Below are 13,152 nucleotides of genomic sequence, written 5' to 3'. Positions count from 1 at the left end.
CAATTTTCCTATACATTATCAATGAGAGGGGAAACAGTTGCCCTTTCTCAGTAATCACACAAATCATGGGATTCAAGGTGTAGTATCTATGGTCATATCTTATGACCTATATACACTATCCATTTAAAACTTGGAGAGATTATTGTTGACATTCACACCTATACAAATTACATAATATTGTTATTCTGAATTTTTAGTTTTTGCATACGTTGAAATACCTCATTTTTGTGATTGCCCAGAAGGGACAACTGTAGTCCTCTCACATAGATATGTATGGGAAAACCACAAATTTCAAAATGTCATATCTTATAACATATGCTATCCTTTCAAAATTTGGAGAAGTTATTTTAGGCATCATCACCTAATAAAACTGGGAAATTCAGGTTGCTAGGGGCAACGATTATTTCTATATGCTATAAAGCCCTATTATGGAATTTGTCTATTGTGAAGTTAACATTCATTTTAGCAGTATGGTATGCAATATCTGTCACCAGTACAACAGCAGATGTGGAAGTGCCATGGAACACCACCTTTTAGCCTTCTCACTATTAACAGTATTTAGTAAAGTCAAGAGCTATCAGTTCATCATTATTATATTGTAGTATATAATGTCTGTATAGTATGTACTGTTAATGCTACGTTGGAATCATATACACATCAGCTGTATTATTACTGTGTGATATATTAATTACTGAAGAGCCACTACCTTTTAGAGTAGATGGTCTTGATGCAAAGGTCAGTACTTTGCATGGAGGATCATAAGCTGTGAAGAATAACATCAGTGCGAGTTTGCTGAAATTTCGTGTGGCACACTACAGTTTCATCAATTGTAAAACTAACTCAAAAAATGTTTAAAAACTATTCCAGCTTTCAGACTTTCCACGTTTCTAGATGATCAACATAATATTGTTTATTGGGTCACATAAATTCAAATATGTACACTATCTGTCGTATCTGATACTGAGCTACTATCAGATCTTAACAAGTTTAGTTTTCAAGGGCAAATGGGTAAAAAAAAAAAAATTAATACTGTGCAGTGCATAATGCTTTTCTAGTCCGCTACTCTTCGCATGTAGCATGCCAGAGAGTGGGGATGGGGAAATCACACAGTTTATTATGATGACATTGGTTTTACTTTCGCGAAATATAATATTAGCGAATGTCACGTGAACTTATTTACGGCTACGCCTACCGATACCGCACTTGTCTGGAGATACAGTCGCTGTTGTTTGTCATAAGCACGATGGCTAGTTCAAGTGGCAACAAACCATTTCTGGTCTATCAACTGGGTACCAACAATTGGCAACGAGAGGGAGAGTTCGCGCCAGGTACGTACTGAGTTTCTGTGCCTAGTTTTGTCACAATGATGCGAACTTGTAACTGGAATTTGGGAATGAACATGTTGATACACTTTCTACCACGTTTTTCTGTCCTAATTCGAAACTAAAACACAATCCGGCGACATAGACGAGACAAGATGCCTGCCTCAAATAGCTGACTTGGTCCTGTAGGCTAGGCTATACTCGAGGCTACATCCTGCAACCATGTAGATTTGGTAAAAAGGTCACATCAAGTAGGGAAGCCTGGTATGGCCAGAACCAAAGGAATATTGAGAAGCGGTTGGATTCACCAGCCAGCCTTGCCAATCGCCCATTGGATTGTTTAGCACTAAATTTACACATTCAGGATTATCCTGTTTGCAAAGGAAGTGATCAAAACAAAATAAACTACCGTATAGCCGGAAATTGTTGAGGGACGAAACTTTCGTGAATTTTGCGGGTGATGATAGCTTTGTGATCGTGAAATGTTTCAGTTTGTACACATAGCTAACTATTACCTGCTTTCTAGAGTTTCGTGAATTTAAAATGTGAAAATCATATTTTACAGTTTCGCGAAAGTTTCATCCCTCGAAAACTTCTGGCTATATGGTAGTTATCACCTTATGATTGACCTATTTCAGATATGCAGGAAACACTGTCAGCATGTAGCTTTATAAGGGCTACATTAATATTACTTTAAGCACTTGTTTACTGTAAACTGGTTTAAGGAAATGGTTTTACGTTGCTCTTACTGTATTGTTGAAGCTTTACTGTATACATACTACATCATGTATAGCTACTCCATGTATACATACCATTGATTTGTAACCACTACTTTCTCTCTAATCTATTGACATCTAAGAGGTTACAATCCTATAATATTGTATAGCTGATGTCATTGGTGTTAATGGATTGCCCAATTGGTGTAAACAATAGGTCAATCAACAAATTGAACATGGTGTACCTCAGTGTTGTCAGAGTTCCAGGGGGAACTTTACACAATAAGCAGTAAATATGTACTCTGAAAAGGGTCTGGAATGTTTAACATACTGTACTGTTGTGCAAACTGTAGACCACTCATTCCTTACAGGTGAAGATGGCTACATGTCCTTATTGCAGAGTTCCTGAGTACAATAACACAATTATGACCGGATCTGCCAGATCACTACACAATTGCACAAGCCTAAATTTACGGTATATAGCATTGAATACATTGGGTGAACTACTTGCGTATTATTGAAAAATTCCGTAAATATTTTGAATGCTAGTGATGGGAGGGACTAACAATAAAACCCTGCATATCATCGTATTCGCCTACTCAAGAGGAGTTGGAAAACCGTTGTTTCATTGCAGTAGACCCAAGGATACAGAAGTTATGAGCATTTGTTTACATCACGTCGAAGCGATTGTACGCAATTGATTTTTTCCACGAATTTTGCCTTTGTTTGTAGTGACAAAAGGTGAGTAAAGGACAAACGTACCCAGTAATTGATTACCCTGAACACGATGGTGAAATTTGTAGCTCCGTACCTCAATTTGTTGGTAAGTTACAACTGTTTTTGTAGGCACCTGTAATTTATTTTCCTATACTTGCTGTACAAATCAATTTTTCTGTTGTTGCTACTTTGTAGGGCTGTAACTCCTAAAGTTATTGGCGTATATAATTGAAACTTTGCCAGAGGGTACACTTGGCTAAGTAGATTATAAATATTTAATAACAGGAATTTGAAAAATGCGCGATTGTGTCGGGTTTTCATAGATCCGGTCACACGGTCACAATTGAATAGGTATACACTAATAAATAACATCTCAAAACTGTCTTGTACGTAGTTGGCCAGTGGCATTATAAGTTCCCAATACATTCCCTGCTGCTTGCACACATCTCTATGAATAATTTATCTGAATAGTGACATGATTGTGGTACTAGTATGTAGTGTATTACACTGTTGGTGATAATTGGTTTGAGGGTGTATACATGTGTATGTGTGTTGACAGTTGTCTAAAAATTTGCACAAAACAAATAGTGTCAGATAACATGCAACTAGCAAGTGTAATTGAATAAGCCAACCAATGGTTAATACTGTAACGCATATTTCTCTGTTTCTACCACAGGTAGTGGAATACTTCATGAGATGCATCATAATGCGTACAACCTCATTGAAGGAGTGAAGTGTTACTCTATCTACCCTAGTGAGAAGCAGACGCCACATCCTGATCCTCAAGTGAAAGTGCTCAAATTAAACCACCCAATCCCAATATGTGAGTCAGCCTCTCCGGTCAGTACCTACAGGTGGCACTCCTTCAGTGATGACGAGTTTGAAACGTATAAGAAAAATCTGGAAGATGCTGTGTACAAGCAAATGGATGAAGCGGAGAAGAAAGAAGGTACTCACTTTAAACTTGCTGTTGCCCACCACACTTTCCTGAACCCGCTGGTAATGAGAAATGTAATCCAGCGTCGCATAAAGGAGGGGAAACCCCCAACTGCTTTGGCTTGTTTTGCACATGGTACTGCCTTGAGGATGTACCTGCATGAAATTGATGAAAAACTACCAGAGGAATTCCCAATGCGTTTCCTACCCATGGTCAAGGAGTCTAAGATATTTGATCCATCAGACAAGACGGCAGTTGAGATATGCTACGTTATCTCGCAACAACAGGTTGATACTTTTCTGGGGATATTCTCGTCATTCTCTCCAGACCGCATTGTGTTATCACCCAATGGTGTAAATCAACAGATTTTTCACCGACTTGAAGGATGCACCATTGCTAATGTGCTAAAGGAGTTCAAGTCTGTTCATTATGAAGGAAGTCCGCGAACGTCTGTCCAGATTGATGGATCAAAGTATGACCACGTTGTTGTATTAGTTTGTAGGTTTGCTGACTCCAAAAGGATACCATCTTTGCTATATGCAGCTAGTACATACGAGAAAGACATCTCCAGTAAAGTTGCAACTTTAATTGTTGGAACAGGACCTCTAGCTATTCAAAAACAGCTACAAGACCTTGCTTACGATGAGTTGAAATTAGAACACACTTATTTCCTTGGTCCCCAGCCACAACCCGTGCTAGCTAAGCTATACACAGTTGCATCCATCGGTGCTTTCCCATTTCACAATGAAGCGTTTGGTATGGTGTTTGTTGAGTGCATGGCTTGTGGTACACCTGTCATTGGGGCTAACTCGGGAGGACCAATAGATTTTGTTGATGAAACTGTTGGTATCCTCGTACCCGAAACAGATGATATAAAGGCTCTTGGTAAAAGTGTTAATGATGCTGTACAGAAGGCCATTAAAGAGAACTGGAAAGTGACTCATTCTAAAGCTTGTATTAATCTGGTTGAAAGTCTTTACTCCATCAAGAAGCAAGTCGGTGATTTGTTAGACGAAACACGTAAACAGCTAAAAATTTGAGTCACAACTGTGTTCAACAAGAATTGAATTGTGTGTTTATAGATTAGTTCAGATTTCTATAATACTAGTATCATACTACTATAAAATTACTTTTTTTTGATTTTTGTAGAAATTACGTGTGTAATTGTAAATTTTACAGTATTAATTTGTGATTGGCTATTAATTTTGATCATCAAAATTAATTATTTTTAGCATGGTAGCAGATAAGTTTTCATAATGCCACATGAGAGTGAAGTACCACATGTGAGCAGCATAACTACTGCAGTTTTGTAATAGTTGCTCTTTGTCAGCAGATGTAAAATTGAAAGGTCATTCTAGATGTGTGGCAAGAATGACCGGCAAATATGGAGACCAAATGCATGTAGTGGCAAAACTAAGATGTGATCACTAGCTCTGCTGGCTTATGACCACAGGTCACGCAAATGAACGGTGTGGTTTAGCCATAAACCAGACATTTACACGCCTCCAACCACTCGAGGTCACACATCAGGTGATTTTGCTCACACACAAGCGCACACAAAGGTATTTCCAATATGTTGTTGGCAGTGTGTGTGGTGCTCTTGTTAGGTTTCCACCTCAGTGAGGCGACCAAAGGAATTGATGTCTCACAGTTGGTGTATCCCAGCGATTTCAAGTGTCTCAAGGAAGCAGGGTACGACTTCGTGATTGTGCGAGCCTTCCTCAGCCTTGGGGAGCCAGACGAAAACGCGATCCATACCATAGCGAACGCCAGAGAAGCAGGATTTAGGTACATTGACGTGTATATGTTCCCCTGTCCGAAATGTCTCAAGTCTGCTTCTGAACAAGTTGATGTAATGGGTACGTTTATACTTCATTAGTTTGCATTGTAAGCCTTACGCGGCGAGTTGTGTCAATGGGCGTGGCTATGTGTGTGACCCTATATAACACTAGTCTCGCGCAGCCAGACCACTATTTCTCCCTACGGCGCTTATCGATTAGAGATTATAAGCGCCTGCTAGAAATAGCGAGCAGGCGCTTATAATCTCTAATCAATAAGCGCCGTGGGGAGAAATAGCGGTCTGGCTGCGCGAGACTAATATAACACTAGAGAAGGCTGCGAGTCCAAATCTGTTTTAGGCCACTACTAATTAATAATTATTTGTTGAGTTTCTAGTTCATCAGATTTCTGTGAATCTAAGTATATAGCTGGCTAATGCACTTATCAATGTCAAGCCCATGCACCTACTGGGAATTAGACATCTATACATCTTGCCCCACCCCTGAGGCTTTTTTTACGTGGCATTTTGCTGAACCAAAATTATTTTATAGGTAAATCAAACCCATATAGAAACCGTATCTCTCTTTCGAGGTGGGGTTTTGACAGGCTCTTAGCCCCAGTGCTGAGAAATTTGACACTAGACTTTGCCAAATCCCCTTGTATTGCCCGGTGGTGGAGCATGACATTGATAAGTGCATAAATGCAAAGCCTGGTTGAACAAGTCTAAAAGAGGAAGGTCACTTCCTCTTTTAGAGGGTAGATAATGACCTGAAATTTGTAGGTCACTTCAAATAATGTTATATTGCCTGAAATTTGTGCATTCTGGAAGACGAAGGTTGTTGATAAAAAGATGTGCTGGACATTGTACAGAAGTTTACACGAATGCAATAATTTACCAATTTTGAAAGTACTTCATTTTAGTTGAGTTGAAATTATGTATTGAAATGCGGGCAGTCATCTTTCTATCTTTGAAATATTCATAGACAATGTTTGCTTGTTACCTACCATATTACAAAAACATGAAAAATTAATAGAAATATGATTTATAAGGATTGCACGAACCTTCCTCTTTTAGATGAACTAATGAACCATATTTACTTCGTTAAACACCACACCTTCAGTAGTAGCTGCATGCACTTGAGTGGTGCCACAATCAATTTTGAAAATAAATGCTTTAACATCATTTTTGAGAATCAAGTGGTTGATTTTTGGATAGTCTTAGAATGATTCTAGTTTTTGCTAAGATTGGCTCATAGGGTGGCTAACTCATAACTTTGAAATCATCTTGAAATAATTAATAATGCCAATAAGACTCTACCCGCATTGAATCAGGACAGAAATGGCTTATGATTGTGTTAACTGATATTTTTTGTGTAGTTAATGCTTTAAGTGGTGAGTCTTATGGACAGATCTGGCTAGACATTGAGGTGCGTGCTATCCATAGTTTTGTATTTGACAATTATGATGACAGTTGTGATTTGTAGGGATCAATATACTGGCACAGCAGTGCTGAAGATAATCAAAAATTCTTTGAAGACCTGCTATCAGCTGCCAGTGTAAGAATTTTGTCTACCATATTGTGACATAACGATAGCATAACCACCGTATGTAGGCCCGAGTCAAATATTCTGAAAAGTTTTCCCAATTTTCTTTCAGGGGTTTCCCAAAAATCTCACCTATTGTGCTCTTTAGTCAGTAAATGCTCTATTAGAGTATTTCACTGCACAGTGACTGTTTTATTAGAGAGTATCAACCTCAAAAGCTAAATAGTTTTTGAGTACTCTATTGAAATTTTCACTTCCACTGACTGCTTTATTAGAGAGTATTGATCTATTTTCATATAATTTAGTTCCATAGTTTGAAATATTCACCTAATATGCTGGTATAGCACTCCAGCCTATTGTGCTTTTTATTATGCTCGCATATTTGATGCAAGACTAACTATATGTAATTGTTATATGTATGTGCAAACACTGCAAAAAATACATAGGAATGAATTTGAACTGTAGTGTTATGGGGTTAGCATGGTTGTACGTATTTTTGAAAACATAAGAGCTATGAACTTAAATATGTATCCACAATTATTTAAGTTTCCAGTATTATGCCATGCAGGGTGTTTTTATTCTGTCATGCAGTATGTATGTACACACGCATGCAAACATGCATGCACGCACGCATGCACAAATACACACACACTTGTAAAAAGCAAACGCACTTGTTTTATCACGATAAAGAGATGTGTACCATGGACATTAAATAACAGTTTGGAAGATGTGCGTTTTGCAAATGAATTTACAATAGCTTGTTATTTCTACACATAGGTGAAGGCTAAAAACCCATAGTTTTGATAGATACAAAATCATGAAGTAATATAATCTAAACACCCACTAGCTTATCAAGGCTAGGCAATTTAAAAGCTGGTTAATAAATAAACTGTTATTGTTTTCAATTCCTGCCATACCATTCAGTACATTATAACTATATACTTCAATACCACTATGATACTAAAAGATAATGGCCTATACAAACTCAAGCTTGCAAAACAATTGTCCACACAATGGATTGGTGGTACATATACACAAGATACTATCTGTATGCCAACATGTTGGTGATCAAACTGACCAAGCAACTGTTGTAAACCTTAAACATTATGTCAACAAGTGCTACAGCACACAGTGATTGTTCAGAAGCATTAGTTATTTTACTTGATATAATTATCAATTAGAGACACAAATCAACTGGAGTGTATGCCAGTGAATACCAATGGAGTTCCATAATGGGAAGTAGTTACACTGGAGGATCCTCTCACCAACTGTGGTAAGTTGACCAAGAATGTCATGTGATATATAGTTATCTCAATGTCCTAAAAGGACTGTACATTTAAGTAAGGTGCATCTCTGGTTATCCAAAGTTTTTCCAAATGCCATTTGTGACTGTTCAAATAGAGTATTGTAGAGAGTAAATGTATGTTCTATTAGAGTAATTGATGGTATAACGTGTTGGGCTCAAACAAGTTCACTTATCTGAACATATTGTCTAGAAACTAATAATGTTTAGGAAAGCTGAGTGTAAAAGTATGTGCTCTGTGGAGTGTGTGTGTGTAGTCTGAGTAATTGAATCATCTGTGGTTACATTGACATTTTCAACTGTCCGTAAGAGGCAATGTTTGATTTGTGTGTTTTTAGAATATGCAAAAAGCTATCTCCTGACATTAGTGTGATAAAAAAGGCTCTCCAGTATACTTTGTAGTATTCTACAATCAGTGTTTAACCATTCATGGCTGAACTTTCTAGCCAGGAACATACAAACACACTTTTTTCAAATTGCTTAGTACAATAATATCTGTACACCACACTAATTGCCATACACTTAAGTACTTTCTTATCATACTGTATGGTAGTACTGGGATCATGGAGGTCAAGAAATCAGCCTCATAATTTTTTCCTTCATGACAGCTTGGCAGGCATAACCAAGCCACAGAATGTCTTCAATAAGTTTCTATATATGAAATTTTAAATTTTAAGCTCAAAAGTATGCTGTAATAAATCGGTAATACATTGGAAGGTTTCTAAAGGCTATGAACTGGTTTACTTTTCAAATAGACGACCAATAGTGATAACAACCAACCACAATAATGATACGGATGTTCATCATACTGTAGGTATGCCCACTATGATGATGACCCCTCGTTTTCTGATTTCTCACCATTTGGAGGATGGCGTAGACCATCTATCAAACAGTATGCTGGAGACAGGAGTCAGTGTGGTGTGGGAGTGGACCTTAACTACTACTAGGACCGAACTGTTATCAACCATACTGTGTAGCTGTTTGTGTTGGACTTGTTGTGTTATTTTGTTACAGTTAGGAGCTTTTGATTTTAGAAAAGTTTAAACACAATTTCATCTTTTTATGATCTTTTAAAGTTATAACCATTGTCTAGGTTCAAAGGCGTAGGAGGGGGGCTAGAGCTGCCTATGATTATAGATTGCAAAATGATCAAAATACTTTAATAGAACAGTCAGTTGTTCTATTATAGCAGTTATTGCATAAAATTACCCTCGGAATTGATCTCAGAAGGCTGAAATTCCAAGCCCCTGTATGTATGTACAGTGATCATGATTACTGTATGTACATGTGTACATTGTATTGCACATGCTAAACAATTTGGTAATAGAAAACTTGACTGCATGTGAAAGGATAGCACTAGCTACTGGCTGCTTTAACCACTTAATAGTTGCAATTTAGTATTGTGAACAAGATGTTGTGTATTATAACAACTACTATGATTTGAAGAAAGAGGTCCAAGGATCATGTCCCAGTTCTCATAATAACTATGTTTCAACTCTCTTAGATTCTCAGAACATATCTACCAAGAAATTTTGGATGCATCATAAAGACCAAGACAGTTGCTATAAAGCCAACATTCTTACACACAGTTACTTCTCTTCTTCTGTCATTACTAAAGATGACCAATCTGCTCCTCCTGATGCAAGCAGTGATCCGGTTCCTAATTATTTTTTATTGTGTGAGGCGTAACATTAGCTGACTTTTTCCCTGATTAATCAGTAATGCAAGGTTATAATATAATTGATATTAGTGAGACTTTAAAAAACACGAGTCAACTTATATATAATCTATTAGCTTGAGTCAGTTACGCTTTGAAACCTGCACATTATTCTTTTGAGCAATGCTCGAAAATCCAATCAAAATTGTGTGCTTTTAAAATAAAAAAATTAAGCTTGATAACTGATTGTTTTTTTAGAATAACAATGATATTTTCAGCAATTCCTGACTGCTGTACCAGAGTAATGGTGACTGTTCTACTATAGCACCTCAAACTTATTTCAGCAAAATAACTCGACTAATTGGTGCCACCTCTTTTTCTGAGGCATTTACAAAGTGTGACAGATCCAACTGATGTGGTAGAACAGGTCATCAACAGAGGTGCGTTTTTCCCTTGACATAATTATTAGCTAAATTTCTATATATAATATGCTGTCAATTCTACTTTGAGCCTGGATCTTTCACACAAAGTCTGTCATAACTTTACAACCATGAACTAGCTACCTCATTATGGACTTATCATAGATACCAGAAACACCAAATAAAAAAGGTTCAGTGCAGCACTCAAAGTTTACAGCATACTTAAACCGAAACTGTATTATCACAATCTTACGGCATAAACAGAAGTCACCAAAGCCATGCATGCCCAATATTTCATGCAAGTATATTTTGTACGCTACACTCCTAGTAGATGTGAACATTATTTGTGACCGGATTTGCAAAAAGGTACCTTTCCACACATTTGACATACCAACAAACAAAATGATGTAACACTTGACTCCTTGTGCTGCCTAACTTGCTCTTACTATAGCATCAAAATGTAGCCAGATACTGTAGCTACATTCAGTGAAAACTTTGAGTAATTATATGCCATGATCAAAACGTTATGAAGTTTTAAAGTTCAAAAAATGCATCAAATTTTGTGTGTGAAAAAGGTACCTTTTCGCAAATCCAGTCAATGAGTATCTACTATTAAAAATGTATTTTTGGTTTCAAACTATATAATCTACCAAGCAACAGCTGCAGAACATACGTGTACAATTTGATTACAAACATTGACAGGCTCGAAGTAGCAAGTGAGTAAGTAGGGATGCCAAACGTATCATCAAGTTTACAACCTTAGCTATCAGTGTAAATTTTATAGATTTGATATATCTATATATTATCACATACAAGTTAATTTGATAGAATGAGCAAATCAGATGAATCCTCAGCACAATTTGGCTGAAAAAAACAACAACTTGAGTATATGAAGGTAAGCTGGCAACCAAAAGAGAACGATATCTGGACTAGCAAAGAATGAATGATAGCCAACTAACTACAATTAAGTTTTAATAATGGACCTTTATCATTGACTCATGTTCTACATTCAATCTTGCTGCATATTTTTTTAGTCAGTAATTTGAACTGGCTACCATGGATACAAAAATTTGAAATCAAATGCAATGTTTGTTAATATACAAAAATAAATGCAATAGTGTAGTAAATTATTTATCATAGCTTTTTTTTGTTACTAGCTATTTGACTATAGCTACCTATTTCATAGGTACTCTTAACTTTTTGTGATCCACTAGCTATTTGACTTTCCTTAGCTACAATCCAACTAGCTATAATTTTGTCCACTATTGAAATTAAAAACATCTATAGCAATGGTTGTTTCTAAACTGAAGAAAATTGTATTTCAAGCCAAATTGTGGCCTTTGACTACTATACACATATCTCTTCCAGTTCACTTACTTCTGGATCATCTTTACTCTCAAAGTTCAATAATCTCATAGCTATATATTTTTTCAAAATTTTCTGGGGAGCATGCATGTCCCCAGATACTTTGGCCTATATATACTGTACATTATAGTTTGAACATGCTATGTTGAGAACTCCCTTCAGCCTGCCCCAACCTGCCCCTTAATACTGCATGACACTATGCCACATAAGCCAATGGATGTTGGCGTGGGTCTAGTGACAAATCAACAAGAAAACATAATGAGGCAAGCGAAACACAAATAGCACATAGATTATACGTATTATTATTAGCTGGCACTAACATAATCCCCAGGATGCATGGTCACTGGTTATAGTATTGAAATACAGAAAACAAGACCATCAGAAACTAACAGAGAACAAAATGTGAATGCATCAATGTGAGTAAACCATATATATAACAATCTTCATAATCATTTAAAATAAATCTTTTTACAGGACGAATGTTATTATTTGTAAGTACAGTAGTTGTTTATTTTGTAGTTTATTGTTAGCTACAGGTAGCCTGAAACCTACACTGCTGTTTGTGCAGTTCATTGCTATACTATGCTATTGTAGATCTAACGTTTATGCTACATACACAACTTCTGGGCAATATTACAAATGGTGGAGCTCTTGTTCACACTACTTCCTGGCTGAGTTGAAATACTGCTGAAGTAGCTCCTCTGTCATTTTGTAATGCATTCAGTGGGGAGTTTAATTAATTCTGTCTGCTGGGAAGTCTCAGAGCAACCAACTGATATTGCACAACCATACAGACAAAATGTTGGGCAGGGTTGCATAACCACAAAAGAAAACTATGCTTGTGATGTTATTTCATAAGCCACAAGTTTCAGTAGTTACTAGCTTAGCTAGTGTGTCAACATTGAGAGTATGGTGAGTAGATACAGTCACTGAGTACAGAGACACTCAACTAGTGTAGTGTACTATAATTAGTAAAAAGGGTAATTGTCAGGTGTAGCTACTATGCATAAACAAAGTCAATAGCTCATCAGTTTTGATATACTACATAGCTAGCTAGCTATGTACTGTATAAGACTTAAATGATCACTGGTTCTAGATGGTGGCCAGACTATTGGTGAAGTATCTCCCTGAAATGTTGTATAGATGATGGTGTCCTGGTAACACGAAAACAAAATAATAATTGTGACCCGGTCTATGAAAAGGGGTCTTATAGCCTTTCCAAATTGTTGAGTTTGACTAATCATAACTCCTCATATTTTTAACCTATCACCTTCATATTTCACCAAGCCATAGTGCTATGCTAGGGATATAATGGGACCAAATTTCAAGGTGATACCGCCAAGAGTACATACCCCCATATAAATGTTATGTTTTCATCCTTTAAGCTACTAAA

The 13,152-nt window shown here is 36.8% G+C and overlaps 2 protein-coding genes across 2 annotated transcripts; both read left to right on the top strand.

Annotated features, from left to right (window-relative positions):
• Positions 1 to 1,171: 1,171 nt before the first annotated feature.
• Positions 1,172 to 4,895, top strand: LOC136247515 (D-inositol 3-phosphate glycosyltransferase-like). Its single transcript, XM_066039243.1, has 2 exons — positions 1,172 to 1,328; positions 3,432 to 4,895. Exons 1-2 carry the CDS (start codon positions 1,244 to 1,246, stop codon positions 4,730 to 4,732), a joined length of 1,386 nt encoding a protein of 461 aa, XP_065895315.1. The 5' UTR covers positions 1,172 to 1,243; the 3' UTR covers positions 4,733 to 4,895.
• A 312-nt stretch (positions 4,896 to 5,207) lies between these two features.
• LOC136247514 (probable GH family 25 lysozyme 2) lies at positions 5,208 to 9,400 on the top strand. The gene is made up of 5 exons (XM_066039242.1): positions 5,208 to 5,551; positions 6,849 to 6,898; positions 6,956 to 7,027; positions 8,197 to 8,288; positions 9,133 to 9,400. The coding sequence occupies exons 1-5, from the start codon at positions 5,266 to 5,268 to the stop codon at positions 9,263 to 9,265; spliced, it is 633 nt and encodes a 210-aa protein (XP_065895314.1). The 5' UTR covers positions 5,208 to 5,265; the 3' UTR covers positions 9,266 to 9,400.
• The last annotated feature ends 3,752 nt before the right edge of the window (positions 9,401 to 13,152 follow it).

The sequence above is a fragment of the Dysidea avara genome, chromosome 2 (assembly GCF_963678975.1).
Source record: "Dysidea avara chromosome 2, odDysAvar1.4, whole genome shotgun sequence".
In the NCBI taxonomy this organism is placed as follows: Eukaryota; Metazoa; Porifera; class Demospongiae; order Dictyoceratida; family Dysideidae; genus Dysidea; species Dysidea avara.
The sequence above is the reverse complement of the archived record's forward strand: the minus strand, read 5'-3'. Positions and strand labels throughout refer to the sequence as shown.